The 27,772-nt window shown below is 38.4% G+C and overlaps 2 protein-coding genes and 1 long non-coding RNA gene across 3 annotated transcripts; 2 read left to right on the plus strand and 1 right to left on the minus strand.

Annotated features, from left to right (window-relative positions):
- The first annotated feature begins 1,931 nt into the window (after positions 1-1,931).
- ANAPC15 (anaphase promoting complex subunit 15) lies at positions 1,932-10,718 on the plus strand. The gene is made up of 5 exons (XM_051987453.1): positions 1,932-2,436; positions 6,219-6,343; positions 9,413-9,472; positions 10,017-10,154; positions 10,478-10,718. Exons 2-5 carry the CDS (start codon positions 6,224-6,226, stop codon positions 10,523-10,525), a joined length of 366 nt encoding a protein of 121 aa, XP_051843413.1. The 5' UTR covers positions 1,932-2,436; positions 6,219-6,223; the 3' UTR covers positions 10,526-10,718.
- A 96-nt stretch (positions 10,719-10,814) lies between these two features.
- Positions 10,815-15,403, minus strand: TOMT (transmembrane O-methyltransferase). Its single transcript, XM_051987454.1, has 3 exons — positions 14,263-15,403; positions 13,584-13,780; positions 10,815-13,014 (listed from the first exon to the last, which is right to left on the minus strand). Exons 1-3 carry the CDS (start codon positions 14,633-14,635, stop codon positions 12,694-12,696), a joined length of 891 nt encoding a protein of 296 aa, XP_051843414.1. The 5' UTR covers positions 14,636-15,403; the 3' UTR covers positions 10,815-12,693.
- Positions 12,926-27,306, plus strand: LOC127555261 (uncharacterized). The gene is made up of 2 exons (XR_007952197.1): positions 12,926-13,566; positions 23,516-27,306. It is a non-coding gene; the product is annotated as an uncharacterized LOC127555261 (long non-coding RNA).
- The last annotated feature ends 466 nt before the right edge of the window (positions 27,307-27,772 follow it).

A 27,772-nucleotide genomic window follows, 5' to 3' on the forward strand; every position in this document is an offset into this window, starting at 1 on the left:
CTACAAAAAGGGCTGCCACAAACATTTTTGCACATGTGGGTCCCTTTCCCTCCTTTCAGATCTCTTTGGGATATAAGCAATAGAAATACTGCTGGATCAAAGGGTATACACAGTTTGATACTCCTTTGAGCATAGTTCCAAATTGTTCTCCAGAATGGTTGGATCCATTCACAGTTCCACCAATAATGTATCAGTGTCCCAGTTTTCCCACATTCCCTCCAACATTCAGCATTATCTTTTCTTGTTATCCTAGCCAATCTGACAGGTGTGTAGTGGTATTTCAGAGTTGTCTTAATTTGTATTTCTCTGATTAATAAAGACTTGAAGCATCTTTTCATATGGATAGAAATAGTTTCAATTTCTTCACCTGAAAATCATCTGTTTATATCCTTTGCCCATTTATCAGTTGGAGAATGGCTTGATTTCTTATAAATTTGAGTCAATTCTTTATATATTTTGGAAATGTAGCCTTTATCAGAACCTTTGAATGTAAAAATGTTTTCCCAGCTTATTGCTTCCCTTCTAATCTTGTCTGCATTAGTTTTGTTTGAAAACTTTTAAACTTAATATAATCAAAATTATCTATTTTGTGATCAATAATGATCTCTAATTCTTCTTTGGTCACAAATTCCTTCCTCCTCCACAGGTCTGAGAGGTAAACTATCCTATGTTCTTCTAGTTTATTTATAATATCATTCTTTTTGCCTAGAACATGAACCTATTTCAACCTTATCTTGGTATACAGTGTTAGGTGTGGGTCTATGGCTACTTTCTGCCATATTAGTTTCCAATTTTCCCAGCAGTTTTTGTCAAATAGTGAATTCTTATCCCAAAAGCTGAGGTCTTTGGGTTTGTCAAACACTAGATTGCTATAGTTACTATTTTGTCCTGTGAACCTAACCTATTCCACTGATCATCTGTCTTATTTCTTAGCCAATGCCAAATGGTTTTGGTAACCATTGCTTTATAATATAGTTTTAGATCTGGTACAGCTAGGCCACCTTCATTTGATTTTTTTTTCATTAGTTTCCTTGAAATTCTTGACCTTTTGTTCTTCCAGATGAATTTTATTATTTTTTTCTAGGTCAATAAAAGTTTCTTGGGATTTTGACTGGTATAGCATTAAATAAATAAGATTAGTTTAGGGAGTATCATCCTCTTTATTATATTTGCTCTGTCTATCCAAGAGCACTTGATATTTTTCCAATTGTTTAGATCTGACTTTGTGTGAAAAGTGTTTTGTAGTTTTGCTCATATAGTTCCTGACTTTCATTTGGCAGATAGATTCCCAAATATTTTATACTATCAACGGTTATTTTAAATGGAATTTCTCTGTTTCTCTTGCTGTTGGATTTTGTGATATATAAAAATGCTGATTTATGTGGATTTTGTATCTTGCAACTTTGCTAAAGTTGTGGATTATTTCTAATAGCTTTTTAGTTGATTCTCTGGGGTTCTCTAAGTATACCATCATATCAGCAAAGAATGATAATTTGGTTTCCTCATTACCTACTCTAATTCCTTTAATCTCTGAGAATTTCTCAATTCTTATTGCCAAAGCTAGCATTTCTAATATAATGTTGAATAATAATAGTGATGGTGGGCCACCTTGTGTCACCCCTGATCTTACTGGGAAAGATTCCAGTTTATCCCCATTACATATGATGCTTCCTGATGGTTTTAAATAGGTGCTATTATTTTAAGGAAAAATCCATTTATTCCTATACTCTCAAGTGTTTTTAATAGGAATGGGGGTTGAGTTTTACCAAATGCTTTTTCTGCATCTATTGAGATGACATATGGTTTTTGTTAATTTGGTTTTGTTTGGTCCTATCTCCCAGACTTTCCCAGTTATCACATACACAGTAGCCACTTTGTAAATGCTTGTTTTAATTCATTCTGGAACCAGGGTTTCTCACACCAAGGATCCGTTTGACTCCCAGGACCTTGATTTTTCCGTTTGTGAAATGAGGGCGGCGGCATTTTTCGTACTCTCAGTAGTCGCTTTCCCCTTCTTGGGATGCCTCAGTGATACAGGAGTTCCCGGAACTCCAAAGGGCCAGGGGCCATCAAGGAAAATGGGAGAGGTGGTTAACGCCCAGGAAGGAGTGGAGGCCTCCAGATCCTCGGGCCACGCAGCGGTTCGAAGGGGGAGGAATGAGACGAGTACCTACAATTGGGCCAGGGAGAAAGGGGCGGGGCTACCGGGCAGGGCCAACTACTAACGCTTTTGTACGAGACGACATCACGTTCGAAACGATAGAGGGAGCGTAGCGCACAAGCTCTCCGTTCGCGCATGCGCGTCACTAGGGAAGGCGGTTGTGGCGGGCATACCGTTGAGTGAGAAACGAATCTTTTGTCAAGTACTAACGCAACCTTATGCTGAAGGAGGCTGAAGTACTTCCGGGTCGCCACCGGTAACCACTTCCTGGCGCGGTGAGTAAGAGCAGCGGGTCTATGGATGGCGTTACGGTACTTCTCAAGAGTAGTTCCATATTCTCAACCCTGTCTCCGAGCCCTGGAAAGCTCCTTTCTGCGCCTATCTTGTTTTCTGGGGTTAGGTTGGGTTCTTGTATTAGCCACATTCTCATTCCCGAAGTCACGCCCCTTGCTTCTAGAACTCTGTTCATTGGCCTTCTCTCCGTCACCTGGAAACAAATACGCATTTCCAGGCCTTTGGCCCGGTCTCCACGTCCTAAGCCCCGCCTCCTTCCTTCTCTGGGTGTACTCCTTGCAAACGGGCCTCCGACCCGAGTGCTACCCTTTCCCTCTTCCCACCGGTGCCGTCTTTCCTGGACCTTTTCTTTATTGGCTCTCTAATAAACACCTTCTTTGTACTTTCTTTTCCCTTAACCCTTAAAGCTGCCTGTCATTTTTAGCATGTTCCCTGGATTTCCCTGGCAACGCTGTCCCTGTGTCCCCACGTATCTTTACCTAACCTGACCTTGTTACTTATATGAGCTCTGCAGTGAGAAAAATTGGACTCGACTTAATTTGGGAGAAAGAGTATATTCGCTAGGTGGCGAAGTGGTTAGAGCACCAGCCCTGACATCAGGAGGACCTGAGTTCAAATGTAGTCTCAAAACACTTAACGCTTCCTAGCTGTGTGACCCTGGGCAAGTCACTTAACCCCAAAGGCCTCAGCCAAAAAAAAAAAGAAAGAAAGAGAAAGAGCCTTGATCTGGAATTCAAGTCGAGTTGGTGCGGACGATTTAGCGTGGGATTTGGATTTAGAAGAGATGTAGATCCTGATTCTGCTACTTGTGATTGGAAGCAATCTGTTCTTGACCTCATCCGGGCATCTAGGTGGCTAAGTGGATAGAGTGCCGGGCCTGCAGCTAGGAAGACGAACTTCTTAGAAAGACTGATCTTGAGACCTCAGACTCTACCCTGGACAAGTCACTTAACCCTGTTTATCCCAGTAAAAGTTGCATAAGAAAATGGTAAACCATTCCAGTATCTTTACCAAGAGAAAACTCAAAATAGGCTCATGAAGAGTTGATGAGACTGGAAGGGGGGAGGGGAAGTGGAACAAAACCAGGGCCCATCTATAATTGAGGAGGTGGGACTAGAGAGTCCCTGGCCTCTTTGATATTCAGATTCAAATTGTTAGGGAGAAAAATAATTTTTCTTCCAGAGTGATAACTTTTGTCCATCCCCAAAAGTTTATTAGAAAAGCAAATCTAATTGGCAAGTCCAGTTATCTCCCCTTCAAGGAGTGGAGAATGGATGGAACTATTTTCCCCTCAGTCATTTTTTCAGTTTTGTTCATTCTTCATGACCCTTTTTGGGGTTTTCTCCGAAAAGATACTGGTATAGTTTGCCATTTCTTTTTCTAGCTCATTATACAGATGAGAAAACTGAGGATTAAGTCTTTAATCTGCTGCCATCTAGCTGTCCTGAGAAAGAAATATTATACTAATTACATATATAAATATACATACATATAACTATCACTATATATGTGTGTGTGTATGAATGTACATATGTACATTTTCATATACCATTACTATACCATTTTCATTCAGAAGTTTGACTAATATTTACCAGGGCTCATAACAAGAAAACCAAAAGAACCCTAACATAAACTCAATTAACAAACACTGAATTGGTTTTGCCAAACAGAAATGTGGAAACCAGGGACAGAAACACTGGGTTTAGAACATATTTTCATCTTCAAAATTATTCAAAGAAAGATTGTGAAGATTGTGAGCAGAATCTTGTCATAAAACATTGAAAAACAGGACAGCATAGCTTGTTTAAATAAAGCTTCCAACATTTTTGTGATAAACTTTTCAATATCAAGAACAGTAGAATCACTATATTTAGAGTCTAATCTTGCAGATGTGAAAAAGTAAACTGACACTTAAGAAAACAAGATGGGAAAAACATGTAGGATGCTTGATACAAGGGAGCAATGATACAACAATTTTGAAGGCACTGAATGTTGTTCTTAAATTATCTGAAAGAGAAGATAGCAAAGGCATTAAAATCTCAAGATTTATGATTACTGAAAAAATTAAGGCAACTGAAAAATCATAATAACTATTGACATATGTTTTCCATTTATATAATTTAAATTTTATGAAAATAAACTCTTGCATGTTCTCCATGCTCTTTTATCTAAAGGCATCAGAAGGGAACAAGTTTTTCTCAAGTGACATTTCATAGGAAACCACATCTTTACCATCATAAAATTAGCTGAAAGTATAGAAAATTCTTGTTACTTATTATAAAAATGCATTTGATTTAGTAGCTCAAAATAATGCCTTAAAGACTTTCCTCCAATAAGGTATTGCCTATGCACATGTCAACATTATATAACATTCCTTTAAAGAAATAACAGGAATAATTTGGCATACCTTATGATCTTTAATATCAAGTAAGACAAAGCAAGCTACCTATTTGCCAAAAGTGTTTGACATTGTCATAAGGAAGATCTAGCAATGTTCAAATTGGAGAGAGATTTTCTTTAAATATTGAGATCTTTCAAATGCTCCTTCCTCCCCTCTCCCCTCCCTTAAGATGATGTGCCAAATGAATCAAGCCCCAGAATATGGCAGGGCCTCTTAAGTGAGATTTGTAACCAAAAGAACTTAGCCAAACTATCCATACTACACAAATCAAGTGGATGAATAACACCTGTTGTCAATCTTTTGTGAACACTTATGGGAAAATTTAGATGAGTGTAGCATAGGGTAATTGGTATCATGGATCATCTGTGTCATTAAATGTACACATTTCTGATACTACAGGCTAATCAGAGGGCAGTTTAAGTAAAGGGGAAGTGAAGAAAACAAGGAGGAGAAAGAATTTCCAAAGTGGTAGAGCCAGTGATAAAAGCAAAACTAAAACTATGAATCTTTTCTCCCAGTATAGCGCTCACTTTAACATCAAATGTGAAGTGATAAAGACCATAAGAAAAAACTAGAACAAAGAAGTTCTAAGGAAGGAACAATACTTTCTAGCTTTATAAAGTTCTATTATTCTCTGATTCCAATCCCCTTCTTCATATTCTGGCCGTGGCCCTGAGCTCCTTTTTATTTCTTTACCTTTTTGCCTCTTCCTCTGACCTCAATGCCCTCTCTTTTTAAAAGTAAACATTCATTTGGTTTCTAATCCTTCCACCCAACTCTCAAATTGAAAAAAGAACAAAAACTTTGTAACAAATATGTATAGTCAAGCAAAAAAAATTCAGCATTGGACATATCTAAAATATATCTCTTAATTCTGTTTTGAGTCTTATCACCTCCTTTTCCTGAGGTAGGTAGTTCATTTAACCATTGATTTTCTGGTGGTATGGTTTTAACCAGAGGTTTGGTTTGGTTTTGTTTTAATCAGAGTTCTTAAGTCTTTCAAAGTTCTTTTTCTTTATACTGTTGTGGTTATTATATAAATTAATCTCTGATTTCTGTTCACTTTATTCTGCATTAGTTCATATAAATCTTTGCAGGTTTCTCTATTTCTCTTAAACTGTCTTTTTCACAATTTTCTTAGAGAACAAAAATATTCCACTATATATGCCATAATTTATTTAGTCATTCCCTAATTGATGGGCAGTTCCTTAGTTTCCAGTTTTTTGCAATGAAAATAATAATTTTGATCTCTTTTCCTGATGAGAAAAGAGTCAGAGATAGAATTGCCTATTCCCCATTCTTTTTTTCCTCAAGGCTTCAGCCTAACCTCCCATATCTCCCTGTATCCATTTTTTTCTACAGAAGTCATGTCTACGTTGTTTCCCTCACTACTTCCCCGTGTCACTGAGTCCTTGTGGTTTAACTTGGACCGACCCTGTGTGGATGAAAATGAGTTACAACAGCAAGAGCAGCAGCATCAGGCCTGGGTGAGTAGTTGAGCCCCCATTCTTTTTCCTCTTCTCTTAGGATAAAACCAAGAGAGAGGGCCTTCAGGGAAGTCTGGCTGTAGTACCAACTGCTCTCTTCATTCACATAGAAACTCACCATGTCATCCATATTTTATCCCTGTTAAGAAAGGTAATAGCATCCTAGAAATGGTGCTGGACTGGATGGACATCAGGAAACCTGCATTCAAATTTCAATTCTGCCACTGACAAGATGTGGCCCTGGGCAAGTCCCTTCCTTTCACTTACTTAACATGTTTCTTCCTCTATTAAAAAGAGGGAATTGAATTGGATGATTATAGAAAGAATACTGAATTTGAGTATCTCCGTTCAGATCTTGACTAGAACACTTCCTCTGCATCTCTGCAATTTGGGGTAATTCACATCACTTTTCTGAGACTATTTCCTTCTGTTGAAAGTGAGAGAATTGACCAGACCACATCTAACATCCTTCTCAGTTCAAATGTTCTATGTCTGTAGTTCTGCTTCTCTTCCATGATGAGCCTCCATCTAGCTTTGTGCAACTTCTTCCTTTCCTTCTTTTGAATGTTATTTTGTGCTAATCTGACTGATTCTCTTATTTTATAAAGGCGAGAATTGAGACCAATAAAGATTGTCTTTGTCTAAAGATACGCAAGTCATAAGGAGCAGAGGTAGGATATACACTGAGAGCCTCATCTAGCAAATCATGTAGTCTACAAAATGCTTCCTAGAAAAAGTAGGCCTTGAACTGGGCCTTAAAGTGCAAAGGGGTTTGGAGATACTGAATCTAAAAGGAAAGGCATTCCTACATGAAACAAAATCTCAGACAGGGAACAAGGAGTCCAGCTTGGGAGGGGGAAAGACTATGTTGCTATTGGCGAGAAGGGTCAAGCCTGTATACTGCAACATATCTAACATATATAGGACTGCTTGCCATCTAGGGGAGGGAGTGAAGGGAGGGAGGGGAAAAATCGGAACAGAAGCGAGTGCAAGGGATAATGTTGTAAAAAAATTACCCTGGCATGGATTCTGTCAATATAAAGTTATTATTAAATAAAATAAAATAAAAAATAAAATCCAAATGGACTTTAGTTCAATCAGTTCATATATCTAAAAAAAAAAAAAAAAGAAAGAAAGAACATTAGTTGTGCAGTGAGGATGTGAGTTGGAATACTCCCTTTATATATCTATTAGCTATATGATACTGGCTAAGTCACTTATCATCTTTGGACTTCAGAAACTCGCCTATTAAAGGAAGGGTTGAACTAGATGACTACTAAGGTACTATTACTCATTAAAGATCTGATTCTGTGAATAATGTCACAGGCAGAGGAATGCAATTTGACACTTGTCAGCAGTGTGACAGAATAGATCCTGATCTAGCTATTAGATAGATAAACTGTGAATTTTCAAATTCTAAGACTTGTAACATGATATTGTAAAATTAACATTATATGCTCAGATCATAGCAATCAATTTCTTCTAGACATATTTATATTTACATATTTATTTCATTAAATGTTTCCCAAATACAAAAAAAAAAAAGAGAGAGAGAGAGAGAGAGAGAACGGTCAAGCCTGGGCATCATGGCGACATGACAGGGAAGGACAGAGTAGCATAAGACCTCCTCCCAACATGGTAATAATTCCCTTTTTTATAGTTTTTTAAATGTTTACAAGGAACTTTCTATTAAACAACTCTCTAAAGGAGGCAATCTCAGTATTATGAACCCTGCTTTATAGAGAAAGAAGCAAGCCCAGAGAAAGGGAGGGGACACGTTTATGATCACAGAGGTAGACTTTGAGCATAGGATCTTCACAGCTAACTCCAAGGCTTATTCTCCTCTACCATACTATTTAAGGAAATGTGTTTTCTGAGCTAAAATTTTGAAATTAGGGTTTGAAGTGAAATCTGGCATAAGGGCATCAGAGTTTCTCATCTCCATTTAAATGAATGAATGAGTGAGTAAATGAATTAAAAATAACTTATTAAGGACTTACTATGTATCAAATGTTATGCTAAGCTCTAGAGAAACAGAGAAAGAAAAAACCAAACAAACACTACCACCAAAAAAAGCAATTCTTGCTTTCATGGAGTTCACCATCTAATCTGGAAATAAAATTATATACAAAAAGAGTTCAACTTCAGAGTAGATAGCAATGCCCTGGTATCCTAAGTTTACACCAGCAGGTCAGATGGCAGTGCTCGGTTGTCTTGAGATCTGTATGAATAATAGTTGGTGACTCCAGTATCATCTAAGTGATATGAAGTCATATCACTCTTCCTACCTAAAGGCCCCAAAGGAGAAGGAGAGATAGGGAATTCATAGATAAATAGTATTCCTGCTAACTATTCTTTCCTCCTGGATTGCCAAGTGAGGTTAAGAACACTTATTCGTCCAATAAAATAAGTAAAAATGATTCATTATTTGATCATAGAAATACTTTCTTTGTTTTTGTGAGTAAACACTTGGTCCAAAATCAGAAAGAATACTGAATTTGAGTATCTCTGTTCAGATCTTGACTAGAACACTTCCTCTACATCTCTGCAATTTGGGGTAATTCACATCACTTTTCTGAGACTATTTCCTTCTGTTGAAAGTGCCTTAACATCACCTTCCCTAAAGTAGATCTGACCTTACTAGGTGCTGGTGAGCTATAGATGGAGGACTCAAGGATCTTCTCCTTCCCATCCCTGGGCTACCAACTTTTAGTGCCAGGCAGAACATCAATAACTGTTTTAATCTCTAGTCCGATTGTTTAGCAACAACCTGACTACTTTGACTCTACTTCAACATCCCTTTTCAAAGGAAAATTATACTTACTATATCTAAATTATACCTAATATGCTGTGAATATACCTAATATTAAGACCCAACCATATTTCTTTTAGATGATATTCTCTCTTACCATGCAAGAAACCAGCCTAAGGTTATAAGAGGACAGATGTGGTGGTGTGCCAGGGGAAAGGAATATTCTCCTTTGAGGTGAGGGTCTGGGAGCAGGATGAGTGCTCCTTATCTCTTGTATAACCATTATCTCCTGCTGTGTTGTGCAATTTCCTCCACAGCTCCAGAGTATTGCTGAGAGAGACAACAACTTAGTACCCATTGGGAAACCAGCTTCAGAGGTGAGTCCCACAGATCTCTTGGTCATTGTGATACCCTGTGGTTTCTGGACTTCGGGGGCCAAGAGGGAATAAGAAACTGAAATGAAGCTTTAAAAGAATGGTAGTGAGGAGGGGCAGATTAGTCTCTGGACACTGGAAAAAAGTACTCAGGCAGAAGAGTCCCTCAGGCAAGTTATAAATAGACTCCACTGGAATGGGGTGAGATGGGTAACTGAGGGAAACCATCCTCATTCCTCAGACAGTACTAGTCAGTGTAAGTGCTCATCCTCTACTTCACAGAAAAGTTGTTTTATCCCCCCTTCCCCATAAGCACCATACCTGGAGTCAGAGCTTGGGTCTCTCTAGAGTCCATCTCCTTTCTCATAGTTTGTTTGTGGAATAAGGTAGCTGTGTGAAAGGGAATTCCTATGAGAAGCTCAGGTCTTTGAAAAAGGAGTAGAAACAGACTCCAAATAACGTCAAAGAAAAATTCTTTGTTATGGATTTCCTGATGTGTCCGATAATAGTCTTCCTCTCCTAAGCCATCGACCATTTTCTCTGGTAGCACTATGATGATGAGGAAGAAGAGGATGATGAGGATGACGAGGACAGTGAGGAAGATTCAGAAGATGATGAGGACATGCAGGACATGGATGAAATGAATGATTATAATGAGTCCCCTGATGATGGGGAAATCAATGAGGTAGGCTGAGGGTCTTCTTTCTAGAGCCCTATTTGGCGCAGGCTTCATTGGGTGAGAGGTTGGGTGGGGGGGGTTGGGGCATCTCAATCAAAGCACCTCACTATTGCAATTCTTCCATGGGTTACAACTTTGTACCCTCTGATGGGGTTGGATCCAAGACCCATGGCCTATCACTATCCCCCAGAACCTAAGCCCTCCTAAGTCTGGGGATTTCTTGGATTTCCCCTTGTGCTTGTGCTTGAAAGGGAATTGGTTCAATTGACTTAGTGACCGTGGGTACCTGCAGCCTATCAGTTCTGCTTGCTTCCCTATACCTTCCCCAGGTGGATATGGAAGGTGCTGAACAGGACCAGGACCAGTGGATGATCTAGCAGGGACTGACAGGACAATGCTGCACACCGGACCCCAGAGCTGTCTTCTCTCTCTGGGGTTTCTTGGATACAGGGCATTTACCCACTGAAGCCCCAAGAGCTGCTTGGCTGGGCTGCTGGCCCTCTTCCACCCGCTTCCCAGCCTCCACCTCCTAACCCCTTTAATAAAGACACAGAGTGGTTTCTTTTCAAAGTCTTCTATTCCACATCTGTTATGGAATCCCTATCACCCCTGGGTGCCTTATTGTTCTACTTTGAATGTGGGAGTGTTCTTGTTGCCATGCTCAGAACAGGATGACCTAGTAGAAAGTGCACTCCATTTGGCATCCAGAGATGACATATTGCTGTCTTTTCTGCACAGCCCATAGCACAGGGCCTGACCCAGAAGAGGCACTTAATGCTTATTGAGCTGAATGGCCTCTTGGCTCCAGTATTCATAGTTTTGTGACTATGGGCCTTGGTCAAGTCACTTGATCCACTTGAGCCTTAGTTTCTGTAAGATGGAGATTAAATAGTATTTACCTCACAGCCTGGTATGGGAAAGTGCTTTGCAGAATCTTACAGTGTTAGAAAAAAGACCATGGAGTTCTTGCCTGAAACTGAGTCCCAGGACTTTGAGTTTTAATTGATTTAGAAAAGGATTAGCCTTCCTAGGAATTCAGGGCCCCAAGATAGGTTTTAGACAGTGATAGGGGTATCCCCCTTAGTACCATTTTTGTCGCTGGTGTCTTTGAGTAGTCACACAGGCAGCCATACCACTTGCCTAGTAGAAGGGCTAGACAATGCTGGGGACTGATTGGAGAAAAGGAACTAATAATAGCTTACATTTCTATAGTAGCTTAGCATGTGTTACTTAGTGCACATATTGTTATCTCTATGTTCAGATGAAGAAATAGTTCCAGGGAAAGGAAGTCCAAATCTATTGTCATTCAGCTAATAAGTGGAAATCAGACAAGGTCTTCTGACTTGTGAAAACATATATGAGCACCTGCCATCTGGGGGAAGGGGTGGGGGAAAGGAGGGAAAAAGTTGGAACAAAAGGATTTGCAACTGTCAATGCTGAAAAATTACCTATGCATATATTTGTAAATAAAAAGCTATAATAACAACAAAAAAAAAGAATTTTAAAAAAAAAAAAGCATATGAACTAACACAAACAGTGACTTGACTATGAATCAGAAAACCTGGGTTCTGCTATGTATTAGCCATGTGACCTTATACAAGTCATCTTTGACCTGTGACTTTTTCTCTGTAAACCCAGCTCTAACATTCTATAATCCTATGATCCTTCAGCATTCTTTCCACTCTACCAGCTCTGCATCCCTTTTTCCTTTACATAAGACTCTATAAGTGCTAGAAGCCAACGTCCTAGAGACCAGAAGGCTGGAGAAGAGGAATGAGGAGTTTTGGAATGGGAAAAAGGAAAAGAATGGGCAGAGAGATCCAGGAGTGTGGGAAACAGCCCTAAAAATGGATGCTGGGCTTTTGTGGACATACCTACCCCTGCCTATGTGGGAAGGAGGCAGGTTTCCAGACAGGTGAACTACGTACTGATTGGAAAAAAGAATAAAAGCTCCCATTCCTTAGTGTTTCAAGACTTACAAACACTTTGCTCACAACAATTCTATGGCGTAGGCATTCCATTTTATAGATAGGTTCAGAGAGGGAAGTGATTTGTCCAAGGTCGCTGCCAGCATGAAAGCTGGAGCTCACACCAGGCTCTCTTAACTCCAAGCCCAGTGTTCTTTCAACCACACTGATGCCCTTTACCCTTAGATCTCCCCTCCTCTTGGCCTCTTTCCCTTCTCTCTCTCAACCCCTCTGAGGACCCTGGATCCAAGCTGAGCCCAGACCTTTGTGGGACCAGATTGCTGTAGGGGAGGAGACCTTGGCTGAGCAGAGGGAACAGGGAGAGCCTTATCAGTTGCTCTCAGAGTCTCTTGTGAGAAACAATGTTTTTTCTATATTATCTGTAGTGTGCTAGGAGGGATGCTCAAGGAGACAGGGCTGGAATTAGAGTCTGAAAAAGCGAGTGCAGATACCAATCTGCTACTTATTATGTGTATGACCTTGGTCTCAGATTTCTCTTCTGTAATGAATTTGAACTCTGTGGTCAGAGGGGCCTTTCCAGCTTGACATCCTGTGATCCTAAGAAGAATGGGCCTTCCTCAGCCTGGCCCCAAGTAAGTGAGCTGGGCCAAACCATCACGGATGGAAGGGAAGTATTGGAGTCCAGTGTGGTGGAGGCGACAGCGGTAGCGACCACAGGCCTTGGCGTACTGCAGGAAGCGTGGTGCCCCTGGGAATAGCACATGATCTGCCAGCACAGTGGCACCAATAGGCAGCAGAGCTTGGGCTTCCAGGAGCTGCAGGTCCCGCAGGTAGCAGCGAGGCCGGTGCCCTAGGAGCACTAGTCCAGCTCCATGTAGTCTATATTGGGTCTTTAGGTGGGGGATCACCTCTTCAGAGCGCCCCACGATCAGCTCCACCTGTCAGATGGGGACATGTGAAAAGAGGGACAAACAGGAGGAGCAGTATAAGGAGGGAGGAAAGAAATGATAGGCAGAAGAAAGCCTATTCTCTTCTTATAGGGGCTTCCTGAGTGGTTATCCCTCCTTTCATAGGCAAGGGAGACAGGGAAGAAAATGGGAGAATGAAAAAAGTCCAGGTTCGAACTTGATTAGTCATTTATATTGTGAATTTCAGGAAGTCTTTTCTCTTCCCTAAGCCTCAGTTTCCCCTTCTATAAAAATCAAGTGCTTTCCACAGCAGATATTTGAGCTCTAACATTTTGGTCTGCATTCTGAGCTGCTTTCCAATTTAAAAACAATTACATGTTCTAAAGGCCCTTAGAGTTCTAACATTCATTGTTTGCTTTTCCTCTCCAGGGTAGAGGCTCTCATCATATGGGCTCACCTGGAGGTGTGGGGAAAGCATAAAGAGGAAGACCTTCCACCGTAAGGCTGGCAGGGTGTGCCAGCCTAACATTGGACCAGGAGAACTTGGTGGATCAGGCTCCCAAAAGAAAGCGAGATGAAAGGGTAGGAAAGAATCTCACCTTGCACTCATCAAAGCCGGCCAGGCGGATGACTTTTTCTGCCACGGTTGCTGTCCGAGGGTCCATCTCAATAGTGAGGACCCGACTTCCCGGAGGTAGGGCCTGAGCAATGAGCAGGGTAGCATAGCCACAACGGGTGCCCAGCTCTAGCACCAACTCTGGGGCCTGTTGTGTAATTAGGCGTGTCAGGATCTGACCTGGGGAGAGAACCAAGCCAGAGGCTGACATGGGGAGAAAGAAGACCAAGCCCCTCGTCCTCAGGAAATCCCTGGTTTGAGGTGGAACACACAATGCCTCTTTTGGGAAAGTCTGGGGCCTAAGAAGGACATTGCTGGGTGAGGTCCCAGAGTGAATTAGTGGCATTTTCAGGATTAGAAGCCAGACCTCCTCATGATCTGTCCATGGCATTTTCCACATCAGGAAATTTTGAACAGGGGTTTTAGCAAGGCAGCATGGGAGAGTGGAAAGAAAGAGTGCTAGAATTGGCAGATGAGGACTCAGGTCCTAGGTCTTCTACTTGTGGGCAAGCAATTCAATAATTCTGGGCCTTGGTTCCTTCCCCTGGTTGAACTAAACAGTAACTAAGCTCTCTTTCAATATGAAATCCTCTGACCCTCTGTTATCAAATTGGTTCTTAAGGAGGACTTCTGAGAGAAGGTGAATTTAGGGTGGGCCTGACCTTTTAGAGGTCCCAGGTGGGCCAGGTACTCGCAGCGGCTGCTCCAGTGGTCAAAGGTGGCAAGGATGTGGCCAGGGTCTCCAGGCAGGGCATTGGTCAGCACATAGCTAAAAGCGCGTTCCTCAGGCCGTAGTCCTGTCAAGCAGTCACGAATCCCCCGAAGTAACACAGCCCGGACCAGCAGCCGGAAGTAGTGGCGGTATCGGGCCAGCAGGGTCACCACCAGGGGCAGGAAGGCCAGTGCAATGGCAGGAGACATGATTTTGCTCCTCCAGGAGTTTGCAGGAAGGAAAGGATAGGACAGATGAAGACATGCAGAGAAGAGCCACAGAAAAACAAAGGCCCTCAGAGCTCCTCTAGACTGGTTCAACATGTGAAATCTCTTATGTGCCAGCCTCTCTAATAAGACACCTGGCTGCTAGTGAGTGAGTGTTTTTGAGGCATTAGGGTTAGAAATACCCCCAAGATCACATATTGAGCCAGACCTTGAACCTAAAACTCTAACTCCCAACACAAAATTCTTTTTTCTGTATTTTTAGATTTTCTAAATGAATGACCTCTTCCTAAATTTGGTAACTTTGAAAAACATTACTTTTCACTCCCAGAAAATGAAAAAATAAATTAGGAATCCTAGATTCTAGTTCCTAGCACTGTCACTCTCTCTCCTTAAGTTGTGAGGTTGGGGGCTTCCTAGAGTTCCTACTTACCTGATCTGAAGGCACAGCCTGGAACAGAAAATAGGACAAGAGTGAAGAAGCCCCAGACTGGGGAAAAGAGAGATAAAGATAAAGACAGATGCTCCAAGAGAGGCTGCCAGTCCTCTTCAATTATTAACTGTTACCTGAGAGTAGAAGTTCAGGTTACTACAGACCAGGTGGAAGCTAGAGTTGTTTCTCTCCTCTCATACCCCAGGCTGTCTGCTTCCTAGTTTACCCCTAAGGACCTCAGATATGGCCTTTCTGAACTTCTGGATCCTAATTTTTAGAGAATGAGGGATTGGATCCAGATCATGGCTACTGAAAACCAATAGTTGCTCTCCAAAAAGTAGATTTAAAGTTCAGTTCTCTATATGAAGGGGGATGGTGTCCAGATTTTTTAAGATTAAGGGTTAGATTCTTTCTAGATCTGATTTTCCTTGTGCAGCAAAATAACTATATATATATATATAGTTATATAGTTATATAGTTATATATATAGTTATATATATAGTTATATATATATATTGTATTTAACATATACTTTAACATATTTAACATGTATTGGACTACCTGCCATCTAGGGAAGGGAGTAGGGGGTAGGGGGAAGGAGGGGAAAAGTTGGAACAGAAAGTTTTGCAAGGGTCAATGTTGAAAAATTACCCATGCATATGTCTTGTAAATAAAAAGTTTTAAACATAATTTTAAAAAACATATTGCCCTCCCCCCCCCAAAAAAAAAAAAAAAGATTTAGGGTTAGAGTGAATAGAGCACCAACCCTGAAGTCAAGAGGACCTGAGTTCAAATTTGACCTCAGACACTTAATACTTCCTGGCTATGTTACCCTGGGAAAGTCACTTAACCCCAATTGCCTTAGCAAAAAAGAAAAAAAAAAAAAGAGTTGGGGTTAGAGACTCTCCTCAAAGCCAAAAACTGAGCCAGGCCTGGAATTGAAGATTATTGACTCCCAACACAGAACTCGTCATTGTATTTCTGGATTTCCTATATAAATGACTCCTTCCCAAATTTGGGAACTTTGAGAAATATCCCTTTCCAAATTTGGACTTTGTTACTTCATTGACATATAATCTTGAGCACATCACTTTTCTTCCTTCTCCCTTTTTAAAAATTTAATATTTTATTTTCCCCAGAAAAACAATTTTTTTACATTTGTTTTGAAAACTTTTGAGTTCCAGATTCTCTTTCTTCTCACTCTCTTATTGAGAAGATACATGTGAAGTTATGTAAAATATTTTCATAAAATTTATATAACAAAAAAAAAGTTCCATCCCCCCCCAAAAAAAAACACCCTTAAAAACAAGTGTAAAAAAACTATGCTTCAATCTGTATTCAGAAATAATAAATTCTTTGGGTATGGAAAGTTTTTCCAATAGTAAGTCTTTCAGAGTAGTTTTGAATCCTTGTATTGCTGGGAATAGCAAAGTCATTCATAGCTGATCATCCCACAATATTGCTATTACTTTGTACATAGTATATTTCATTTTGCTGGAGTTCATGGAGGATTTTCCAGGTTTTTTTGAGAGCTTCTTGCTCATCATTCCCCGTACAAAAATAACATTTCATCAAAGTCATATACCACAATTTTATTCAATCATTCCCAATTGATGGGCATCTCAGTTTCCAATTCTTTGCCCTGAGAAAAGAGTTAGTATAAGTATTTTTGTACATGTGATTCTTTTCCTTTTTTATGTTAATTTCTTTCAGTAGTCATGTCTTTTTTAAATATTATCTACACTTATTTTATTTTATTTTTCATAATTATAACTTTTTATTGACAAAACCCATGCCTGGGTAATTTTTTACAGCATTATCCCTTGCACTCACTTCTGTTCCGATTTTTCCCCTCCCTCCTTCTACTCCCTCCCCCAGATGGCAAGCAGTCCTATACATGTTAAATAGGTTACAGTATATCCTAGATACAATATACGTGTGCAAAACTGAACAGTTCTCTTGTTGCACAGGAAGAATTGGATTCACAAGGTAAAAATAACCCGGGAAAAAAAACAAAAATACAAACAGTTTACATTCATTTCCCAGTGTTCTTTCTTTGGGTGTAGCTGCTTTTGTCCATCATTGATCAATTGAAACTGAGTTAGATCTTCTCTTTGTTGAAAAAATCCACTTCCATCAGAATACATCCTCATACAGTATCATTGTTGAAGTATATAATGATTTCCTGGTTCTGCTCATTTCACTCAGCATCAGTTCATGTAAGTCTCGCCAGTCCTCTCTGTATTCATCCTGCTGGTCATTTCTTACAGAACAATAATATTCCATAACATTCATATACCACAATTTACCCAACTATTTTTCAATTGATGGGCATCCATTCATTTTCCAATTTCTAGCCACTACAAACAGGGCTGCCACAAACATTTTGGCACATACAGGACCCTTTCCGTTCTTTAGTATCTCTTTGGGGTATAAACCCAGTAGTAGCATCAGTAGTCATGTCTTAATAGTGGTATTGTTAGGTTGAAGATATGCATGATTTAAAAACCCTTTGGATATAGTTCATATCTTTTGATCATTTATCAGTTGGACCATAGCTCTTATTTTTTATAAATTTGACTCAATTTCCCATACATTTGAGAAATGAGGCCTTCATCAGGGAAACTTGCTTCAAAATTCTTTTCACAATTACTATTGCTATTTATATCCCCCCCTCCCATTGTATTCTCTCCTTTCACCCCATTACTCCTCAAAAGTGTTTTGCTTCTGACCAGCTTCTCTCCCAACTTCTATCCCTCTTCTCCCTTCTTCTCCTTCTCTTCTATCACCCTTTCCCCTTTCTGTTATCCCTTTCCCCTCCATTGTAACAGATTTTTCTTTCCTCTTTTATGGCAGATAATTTATACCATTCTACTTCACCCTTTCCCCTTTCCCAGTACATTTCTCTCTCACCCTTTAATTTTATTTTTTAGATATTATCCCTTTATATTCAACTCACACCTCTGCCTCTGTATATATTTCTTCTAATTGCTATAATAATGAGAAAGTTCTTATGAGTTACAAATATCATCCTCTCATGTAGGAACGTAAACAGATGAACATTAGTAAGTTCCTTATGATTTTTCTTTCTTGATTACTTCCGTAGGTTTCTTCTGAGTCCTATATTTGAAAATCAAATTTCTATTCAGTTTTGTTCTTTTTGTGCTTTATGTCATTGCATATCTACCTTTCCCCTGAAGGATTGCACTCAGTTTTTCTGGGTAGGTGATTCTTGGTTGTAATCCTAGCTCCATTGCTCTCTGGAATATTATATTCCAAGCCTTCTGATTCTTTAATGTAGAAGCTGCAAAATCTTGTATTATCCTAACTGTGACTCCACTCTACATAAGTTGCTTCTTTCTAGATGCCTGTAATACTTTCTCCTTGACCTAGGAGTTCCAGAATTTGGCTATAATATTCCCAATAATATTCTCATCTTCAGATCTCTTTCAAGAATTGTTAGGTAGATTCTTTTTAATTCTATTTTATCTTCTGCTTCAAAAATATCAAGACAGTTTTCCTTGATAATTTCTTGAAAGATGATGTCCAGATTATTTGTTTTGTTTTGTTTTTTAATTGTGACTTTCAGGGAGACCAATAAATTTTAAATTATCTCTCCTGGATCTATTTTCCATGTTAGTTATTTTGACAGTAAGATATTTCACATTGTTTTCCATTTTTAATTCTTTTGGCTTTGTTTTATTGTTTCTTGATTTCTCATAAAGTCATTAGATTCCATTACTTGCCTTTTAATTCTGTCTCCATTTCCAGGGTTTGGGGCAGCTGTTTTCAGAGATCCTTTTAGGGATCTGTAAGTTTTCAGTTCTTCCAAGGAGAAGTGTGTTTGAGTGACCATAAGCACTGGTCTAGAACTTTGAGGAGAGTTCCTACTCCACTTTGACTATAAGTTCTAATGTGCTAAAGCAACAGAGCGCTTCTTCAGTGCTAATAAAGAGACCTCCTTTGATCAGCTATTGGACCTCCTTGCCACCTCCAGACTGACAGCTCTGGAAGCTGCCTCTGACCACCATTACTACTGCCAATGGTTTCCCAAAGCCCAATAACGAATCTTTCCTGCCAACCTTCCAAGTTATCTTTGGTGGTCTCTGGGCTGAGAGATCTGGAAAACGCCAGTGCTACCACTGTTTAGAGGCCCCCACCTTGGTTGGGGCTATGCTGGCGCAGCCTGCACCAGGACTGCCTGCTGGATTCGCACACTGGGGTAATAGACCTTTCCTGCTGACCTTCTAAAGTTGTCTTCAGCTGGAAAATTGTTCTACTCCATCTTTTTGTACATTCTGATGCTCTAAAAATTTTAGAGTCATTATTTAAAAGCATTAAAGAGGTTTGGGGGAGAGCTTGCGTGAATCCCCACTTTTTCTCTATCATCTTGGCTTTGCCCCTCTTCTTTCTCTTCTTCCTTATGAAAAAGGAACTAGATCTCTAAGGTCTCATTTAGCAGAAACTATTACGTGATAGGGTCAATTGATCATAAGCTTAGAGCTAAGAGACATCTTAGTGGTCATCTAGTCCAAAGTCCTCATTTTACAAATCCTTGCAGGGAAAGGCTCAGACATATCTGGGAGCTATCCCATGCTCCTGCCATGTGCTCCTGGAAACTGACCTGCTTCCAGGTTGTCCAGGGTTTAAAATGCAAAGGACTTGAGCCTTCTCTTGGATAGACTAAAAGGACATAACATCCATGACTAATAATCACCAATACTAGCTGCCTCCCACAGGTCACATCACTTCCTGCAACTTCCTGTATCTCTTTGAACTTAGTTCAAAGTCCATTCCTCCAGAGATCAAATGCCCTCTTAAGGTCCCAAAGTTTTGAGAACAGGAATCATGTGACAATACTGAGAAATACTTCATCCAATCAGTCCCATTCACTCTGAAAAGGGCCATAATTACGTATCAGACCCCTTGTATTTGTCCTAGTAGGCCAGTGGTCTATTTTCCATGCCTAACAATTACTCCTAGTTGTTGTATGGAACTGCAAGGTGCTCTATCTCTCCTGACACATTCTTTTCTTTTTCTCAAGTCTATCTCTCTCTAAGACCATTTTAAATTTTTTCACCATCTTCTTGCACAACTTAAATGACTTAAGAACTAGTTTTCAAAATTTTCCCCACTATAATTATATCTAGGTTTCTGTAATATGTCCCATAAGGCAGTTTAGGTAATATAAATATTGCTTTTCCTTCCTCTTTAGAAGTCCTAGGCAGTACCTCAAATGTTTCAATTTTGTTCACAGCTTATTACATAAGGTTATTTCAATACCTTAATCACACTAGTAAATATGTAAACCTCAAACTAATTGTCCTCAATGAGCACCAATCCCACCCTTATTGTGCACTAATTTTCCAAAAATCAGGACAGCCACAGTACTACTTAAACTGACAATCACAAAGAACACAATCTATATTTCAGTGATACCTTCAAAGAATAAAAATTAACTTAACAAATGCTCTGATCTTTAAAAGCCATATCAGAAAGAAAATCTTGCTGCTTAATCACAAAATAGAAAAAAAAAAAAAAGGAAAAGCCTACAATGGATAACTATAATGCAAGAACTTTTTTTTTTAACAACTTTTTATTGACAGTACATATGCATGGGTAATTTTTTATAATATCCCTTGTACTCAATTCTATTCTGACTTTTTCCTTCATTCCCTCCACTCCCTCCCCTAGATAGCAGGTAGTTTTATACATGTTAAATATGTTATAGAATATCCTAGATACAATATATGTGTGCAGAACCAAACAGTTCTCTTGCTGCACAGGAAGAATTGGATTCAGAAAGTAAAAATAACCTGAGAAGAAAAACAAAAAAATGTAAACAGTTCACACTCATTTCCCAGTGTTCCTTCTCTGGGTATAGCTGATTCTGTCCATCATTGATCAATTGAAACTGAATTAGATCTTCCCTTTGTCGAAGATATCCACTTCCATCAGAATACATCCTCATACAGTATTGTTGTTGAAGTGCATAATGATCTCCTGGTTCTGGTCATTTCACTCAGCATCAGTTCATGTAAGTCTTTCTCTGTATTCATCCTGCTGGTCATTTCTTACAAAACAATAATATTCCATAACATTCATATACCACAATTTACCCAACCATTCTCCAATTGATGGGCATCCATTCATTTTCCAGTTTCTAGCCACCACAAAAAGGGCTGCCAAAAACATTTTGGCACAAATGGGTCCCTTCCCTTCTTTAATATCTTTTTGGGATATAAGCCTAGTACTAACACTGCTGGATCAAAGGGTATGCACAGAGATTGATAACTTTTGGGGATAATTCCAGATTGCTCTCCAAAATGATTGAATTCATTCACAATTCCACCAACAATGCATCAGTGTCCCAATTTTCCCGCATCCCCTCCAATAGTCATCATTATTTTTTCCTGTCATCTTAGCCAATCTGATAGGTGTATACTAGTATCTCAGAGTTGTCTTAATTTGCATTTCTCTGATCAATAGTGATTTTGGAACACTCTATCATATGAGTGGAAATAGTTTCAACTTCATCATCTGAAAATTGTCTGTTCATATCCTTTGACCATTTATCAATTGGAGAATGGTTTGGTTTCTTATAAATTAGAGTCAGTTCTCTATATATTTTGGAAATGAGGCCTTTATCAGAACCTTTAGCTGTAAAAATGTTTTCCCAGTTTGTTGCTTCCCTTCTAATCTTGTTTGCATTAATTTTGTTTGTACAAAGGCTTTTTAATTTGATATAATCAAAATTTTCTATTTTGTGATCAATAATGATCTCTAGTTCATCTTTGGTCACAAATTCCTTTCTCCTCCATAAGTCTGAGAGGTAAACTATCCTCAATTTAGGGAGTATTGCCATCTTTATTATATTTGCTTGGCCTATCCAAGAACACTTAATATTTTTCCAATTATTTAAATTTACTTTATTTGTGTTCCTCTAATTTATTTATAATCTCGTTCTTTACGCCTAAATTGTGGACCCATTTTGATCTTATCTTGGTATATGATATTAAGTGTGAGTCCATGCCTAATTTCTGCCATACTAATTTCCAGTTTTTCCAGCAGTTTTTGTCAAATAATGAATTCTTATCCCAAAAGTTAGGATCTTTGGGTTTGTCAAATGCTAGATAGTTATAGTTGATTATTTTGTCCTACAAACCTAACCTATTCCACTGATCAACTAATCTATTTTTTAGCCAATACCAAATAGTTTTGGTGACTGCTGCTTTATGATATAGTTTTAGATCAAGTACATCTAGGCCACTTTCATTTGATTTTTTTTTTTCATTAATTCCCTTGAGATTCTCGACCTTTTGTTCTTCCATATGGATTTTGTTGTTATTTTTTTCTAGATCATTAAAATAGTTTCTTGGGAGTCTGATTGATATATCACTAAATAAATGGAGTAGGTTAGGGAGTATTGCCATCTTTATTATATTTGCTTTGCCTATCCAAGAACACTTAATATTTTTCCAATTATTTAAATTTACTTTATTTGTGTGAAAAGTATTTTGTAATTTTGCTCATATAATTCCTGACTTTCCTTTGGTAGATAGATTCCCAACTATTTTATGCTGTCGACAGTTATTTTGATTGGAATTTCTCTTTGTATCTCTTACTGTTGGATTTTGTTGATGATGTATAAAAATGCTGAGGATTTATGTGGGTTTATTTTGTATCCTGCAACTTTGCTAAAGTTCTGAATTATTTCTAATAGCTTTTTAGTAGAATTTCTGAGGTTCCCAAGTATACTATCATGTTATCTTCAAAGAGTGATAATTTGGTTTCCTCATTACCTACTCTAATTCCTTTAATCTCTTTCTCAACTCTAATTGCTGAGGCTAGCATTTCTAATACAATATTGAATAATAATGGTGATAGTGGGCAACCTTGTTTCACTCCTGATCTTCCTTTGAATGGTTCCAGTTTATCCCCATTAAATATGATTGAAAGTTTTAAATATATGCTCCTGACTATTTTAAGGAAAAGTCCATTTATTCCTATACTCTCAAGTGTTTTTATTAGGAATGGATGTTGGATTTTATCAAATGCTTTTTCTGCATCTATTGAGATGATCATATGGTTTTTGCTAATTTGGTTATTGATGTTATGCTAATATCAATATTATGCTATAATATTAATATCAAACAATTATGCTAATAGTTTTCCTAATGTTGAACCAGCCCTGCATTCACGGTATGAATCCTACTTGGTCATAGTGTATTATCCTGGGAATGATTTTCTGTAATCTTTTTGCTAATATTTTATTTAAGATTTTAGCATCAATATTCATTAGGGAGATTGGTCTATAATTTTCTTTCTCTGTTTTCAACCTACCCGGTTTAGGTATCAGTACCATGTCTGTGTCATAAAAGGAATTTGGTAGAACTCCTTCAAACCCTATTTTTTTCAAATAGTTTATATAGCATTGGAGTTAATTGTTCTTTAAATATTTTATAGAATTCACATGTAAATCCATCTGGTCCTAGGGATTTTTTCTTAGGGAGTTGATTAATAGCTTGTTCTATTTCTTTTTCTAGGATGGAACTGTTTAACCAATTTACTTCTTCCTCTGTTAATCTGGGCAAGCTATATTTTTGAAGGTATTCTTCCATTTAATTTAAGTTATCGAATTTATTGGCATAAAGCTGGACAAAGGAATTCCTAATTGTTTCTCTAATTTCCTCTTCATTAGTGGTGAGTTCTCCCTTTTCGTTTTTGAGACTAACAATTTGCTTTTCCTCTTTTTTTAAAAAAATCAGATTTACTAAGGGTTTATCTATTTTGTTGTTTTTTTATAGAACTATTAGTTTTAATAATTCAATAATTTTTTTGACTTTCAATTTTATTAATCTCTCCTTTTATTTTTAGAATTTCAAGTTTAGTGTTTGACTGGGGAGTTTTTAATTTGTTTCTTTTCTAGCATTTTTAGTTGCAAGCTCAATTCATTGACCTTCTCTTTCTCTATTTTATGCAAGTAGACCTGTAAAGATATAAAATTTCCCCTTATTACCACTTTGGCTGCATCCCACACATTTTGGTATGATGTCTCATTATTGTCATTTTCTTGGGTGAAGTTATTAATTATTTCTATGATTTGCTGTTTCACCCAATCATTCTTTAGTATGAGATTATTTAGTTTCCAATTATTTTTTGGTCTATTTTTTGCTGGCTTTTTATTGAATGTAATTTTCACTGCATTGTGGTCTGAAAAGGACGCATTTGCTATTTCTGCCTTATTGCATTTGAGTTTGAGGTTTTTATGTTCTAATATATGGTCAGTTTTTGTATAGGCTCCATGAACTGCTGAGAAGAAAGTGCACTCCTTTCTGTCTCAGTTTTCTTCAAAGATCTATCATATCTAACTTTTCTAGTTTTGCTATCTATTTCTTCTTGCAGCTCTCTTAATTTCTCTTTTAAGAATGGTACACCACTTGGTGCATATATTTTTAATATTGATATTGCTTCATTATCTATGCTACTCTTTAACAAGATATAGTGCCCTTCCTTATCTCTTTTAATTAGATCAATTTTTGCTTTTGCTAGATCTGAGATGAGGATGGCTACCCCTCCTTTTTTGATTTCACCTGAAGCATAGAAGGTTCTGCTCCAACCTTTTACTTTTACTCTGTATGTATCACCCTGCTCAAGTGTATTTCCTGTAAACAACATATTGTAGGATTCTGGCTTTTAATCCAGTCTGCTAACCTCTTCCTCTTTATGAGGGAGTTTATGCCATTCACATTTATAGTTAAAATTACTAATTCCATATTACTTGCCATCTTGTTAACCCCTGCTTATGCTTTTCTCCTTTCCTTTCCCCTTATCCCCCTCCCCAGTATTAAACTTGTGGGCACCACTTGCTTCTCACAGCCCTCCCTTTTTAGTATCCTTCCCCTCACCTTAGAGTTCCTCCGCCATCTTACCCTTTGTCCTCACAATTTCTGTATTCCCTTCCGCTTAGCTTACTCCTTCCCTTTTCACTTTTCCCCTCCCACTTTTCAATGAGGTGGGAGAAGTTTCACCATAAATTAAATATGTCTAATATTTTTCTCTTTAAGCCAGTTCCAAAGGCAGTAAGATACACACTATGTTCATCCCCCTACATTCTTTCTCTCAGATATAATAGGTTTTCTTTGCCTCTCTGTGAGATGTAGTACCCTCACTTTACCCTTTTCCAGGTACAATTTCCTTTCCACCTCTAGTTTCTAGAACAAAGTATACATGTGTTCTTTATATATCTTTACAGCAGAAAAATAGTTCCCACGATTTCTTTTTACCTTTTTAGGTTTCTCTTTAGTTCTATATTTGTAGATCAAACTTTTTGTTTAGATTAATTTTTTTCATCAAAAATAGATGAAATTCACTTATTTCATTGAATGTCCATCTTCTCCCTGGAAAAAGATGCTCATTTTGGCTGGGTAAGTTATTTTTGGCTGCATATCAAGTTCTATAGCCTTTCGGAATATCATATTCCAGGCCCTTCGATCCTTTAATGTGAACACTGCTACATCCTGAGTAATCCTTATTGTGGCTCCTCTATATTTGAATTGATTTTTTTCTAGCAGCTTGTAATATTTTTTTCTTCATCTGATAGTTCTGGAATTTGGCCACTTTATTTCTTGGAGTTTTGATTTTAGGGTCCCTTTCAATAGGTGATCGATAAATTCTTTTAATGTCTATTTTACCTTCTGTTTCTATAACATCTGGGCAGTTCTCGTTGATAATTTCCTGGAAAATAGTATCCAGGCTCTTTTTTTCATCATATTTTTCAGGAAGTCCAATAATTCTCAGATTATCTATCCTATATCTATTTTCCAGGTCTGTTGTTTTCCCAAGAAGGTATTTGACATTTTTTCCATAGTTTAATTTTTTTGGTTGTGTTGGACTGATTTTTGGTGTCTCCTTGAGTCATTCATCTCCATTTGTTCGATTTTTATTTTTAATGAGTTATTTTCTTCACTCACTTTTTAAATATCTTTTTCTAGTTGTTCAATTGAGTTTTTAAGTGGGTTGTTTTGTTCTATGGAATTTTTTTCCATTTCGCCAATTTTATTTTGTAGAGAGCTATTTTCTTTTTCCAGTTCACTAATATGTTTTTCAAGGATTTGATTTCTTTACTCATTCTATCTTTAAATGAGTTGGATGACCTTTCCAGATCCTCTTGCCAAGCTTCCCTTTCCTTTTTCCATTCTTCTTCTAGCTCTCTCTAAAAAGAGCCTTTTTAATTTTGCTATGAGAGTCTTGTGTGGGGAAGAGCAGGTTATATCCCCCTTTGGGGATTCATCTGGAGATAGTCTGTTTTTAGTTTCCTCAGGGTTTAAAATCTGCTCTCTATCAATAGTTAGAGTTCACTTTAAGTTTTTGCTCATTTTGTCCAAGAAGAGTCAAAGTAAAACAAATGCAGTCTGCCTTTTTTGGGGGGGAGAGGGGGGCTGGATGGTATTACTCAGCTTCCTCTAAAGACTGCAGGGAGCAGTGGGTACTAGCAGGTACTAGCAAGACAGCAATGGCTGCACTGCATCTGGGCTCTGAGACTATGAGAGTGTGCTGAGACACTGTGGGGGGGGGGGTGGGGGGGGGACGCGGTGTGGCCAGATCCTGAGAGATGCTAGCTGTTCAGGGTTATAGTCTTTACCCCCTGTGTTTTTAGCTTCTCTGCTTGCCTACTAGCTTGCTGCCAGGGCAAAGTATCCACACTGTGTTAAAGCTCTCTCCACAGAAATGGCTGAGATCACACCCCACCCCACTCTGGTCTGCTCAGTGTGAGCTGCCTGCCTTAGTCTGCTGTGCTGCCACTGCCTGCCTTCAGTCTGTGTCCGATCTAACAATCCCTACCCACGAGCAAAAACAGACCTTTTCTGACGAATTTCAAGGATATCTTCTCTTGGTAACTATTTATGGTTTTTTCCAATCAAGCACTATTTCCAAGGCTTGTCATGAAATAAATTATTCTGAGAGAAAACATGGAGCTTAAGTAGATATGTGCATCCTCTCCACCATCTTGGCTGGAAGAGGGTAATGCAAGAACTTTTAAATATAGGTATAAGGTATGAGACAAATCCTCACCATGTAACATTGTATCTCCATACACTTCATTAAAACTGCCCAAAGTTGAAAGCCTGTAATAAATCAGCATCCACTCAAAGCTTCACTGATATTTTGCTTCACTTTCTCTTAAAACTATGTGTTTTATATTTGCTTGACAAATAAGACTATTTCATTTTTTGTCTCCATATCTTCAGGTTCTGAAGAGTGCTTAGCATGTAGTAAGCTCCTGATAAATGCTCATTGAATTTAATTGAATAAAGCAATGCATGAACACCATCAATATGTTTCTTTTTCTTTTAAAAATATTTTATTATAAAAAGTATCTTTGAAACTTGAAACTAAATTGGTCTAGGGCCTAGCCTAATGCTAGGGCTGTATCATGGTTTTCTGATCACTTGAGGAATAAAAGCCTGTACTAGTCTGGTGCTCCTCAGATTTGATTGAATTCCTACTGACTTCCAAGACTACACACTCTAATAGCCACACCATCCCCAGTAAATGTGAAACTAAGAGGAGTTCAACCAGCTGAATCTATGCTGAATAGAGTTACTGTGGAGTAAACATTCTCATATTAAAAGTACCATAATCTAGAGATGTCCTTTTGTTCCAATCCTGAGGCTGAACCAGTGGACAAAGCTGATTCAAGCCTATCCCAGATCATGTCCTGGTTCCCCTTCCCCTTCCCCCCCCCCCCCCACTTCTTCCTTCCTTTTCAAGGTTGTTTTATATCTGTTTTATGTTAGGTT

Source organism: Antechinus flavipes, chromosome 3 (genome assembly GCF_016432865.1).
Source record: "Antechinus flavipes isolate AdamAnt ecotype Samford, QLD, Australia chromosome 3, AdamAnt_v2, whole genome shotgun sequence".
Classification (NCBI taxonomy): Eukaryota; Metazoa; Chordata; class Mammalia; order Dasyuromorphia; family Dasyuridae; genus Antechinus; species Antechinus flavipes.

Excerpts from the sequence above, each read along its gene's own strand:
- TOMT (XM_051987454.1), bottom strand. The coding sequence starts at position 14,635 with ATGTTGAACCAGTCTAGAGGAGCTCTGAGGGCCTTTGTTTTTCTGTGG. Across the intron at positions 13,781-14,262 it reads CCACCTGGGACCTCTAAAAG|GTCAGATCCTGACACGCCTA; the intron begins GTCAGGCCCACC and ends TTCTCTCCCCAG. Across the intron at positions 13,015-13,583 it reads CCGGCTTTGATGAGTGCAAG|GTGGAGCTGATCGTGGGGCG; the intron begins GTGAGATTCTTT and ends CCCATCTGACAG.
- ANAPC15 (XM_051987453.1), top strand. The coding sequence starts at position 6,224 with ATGTCTACGTTGTTTCCCTCACTACTTCCCCGTGTCACTGAGTCCTTG. Across the intron at positions 6,344-9,412 it reads AGCAGCAGCATCAGGCCTGG|CTCCAGAGTATTGCTGAGAG; the intron begins GTGAGTAGTTGA and ends TTTCCTCCACAG. Across the intron at positions 9,473-10,016 it reads TTGGGAAACCAGCTTCAGAG|CACTATGATGATGAGGAAGA; the intron begins GTGAGTCCCACA and ends TTTCTCTGGTAG.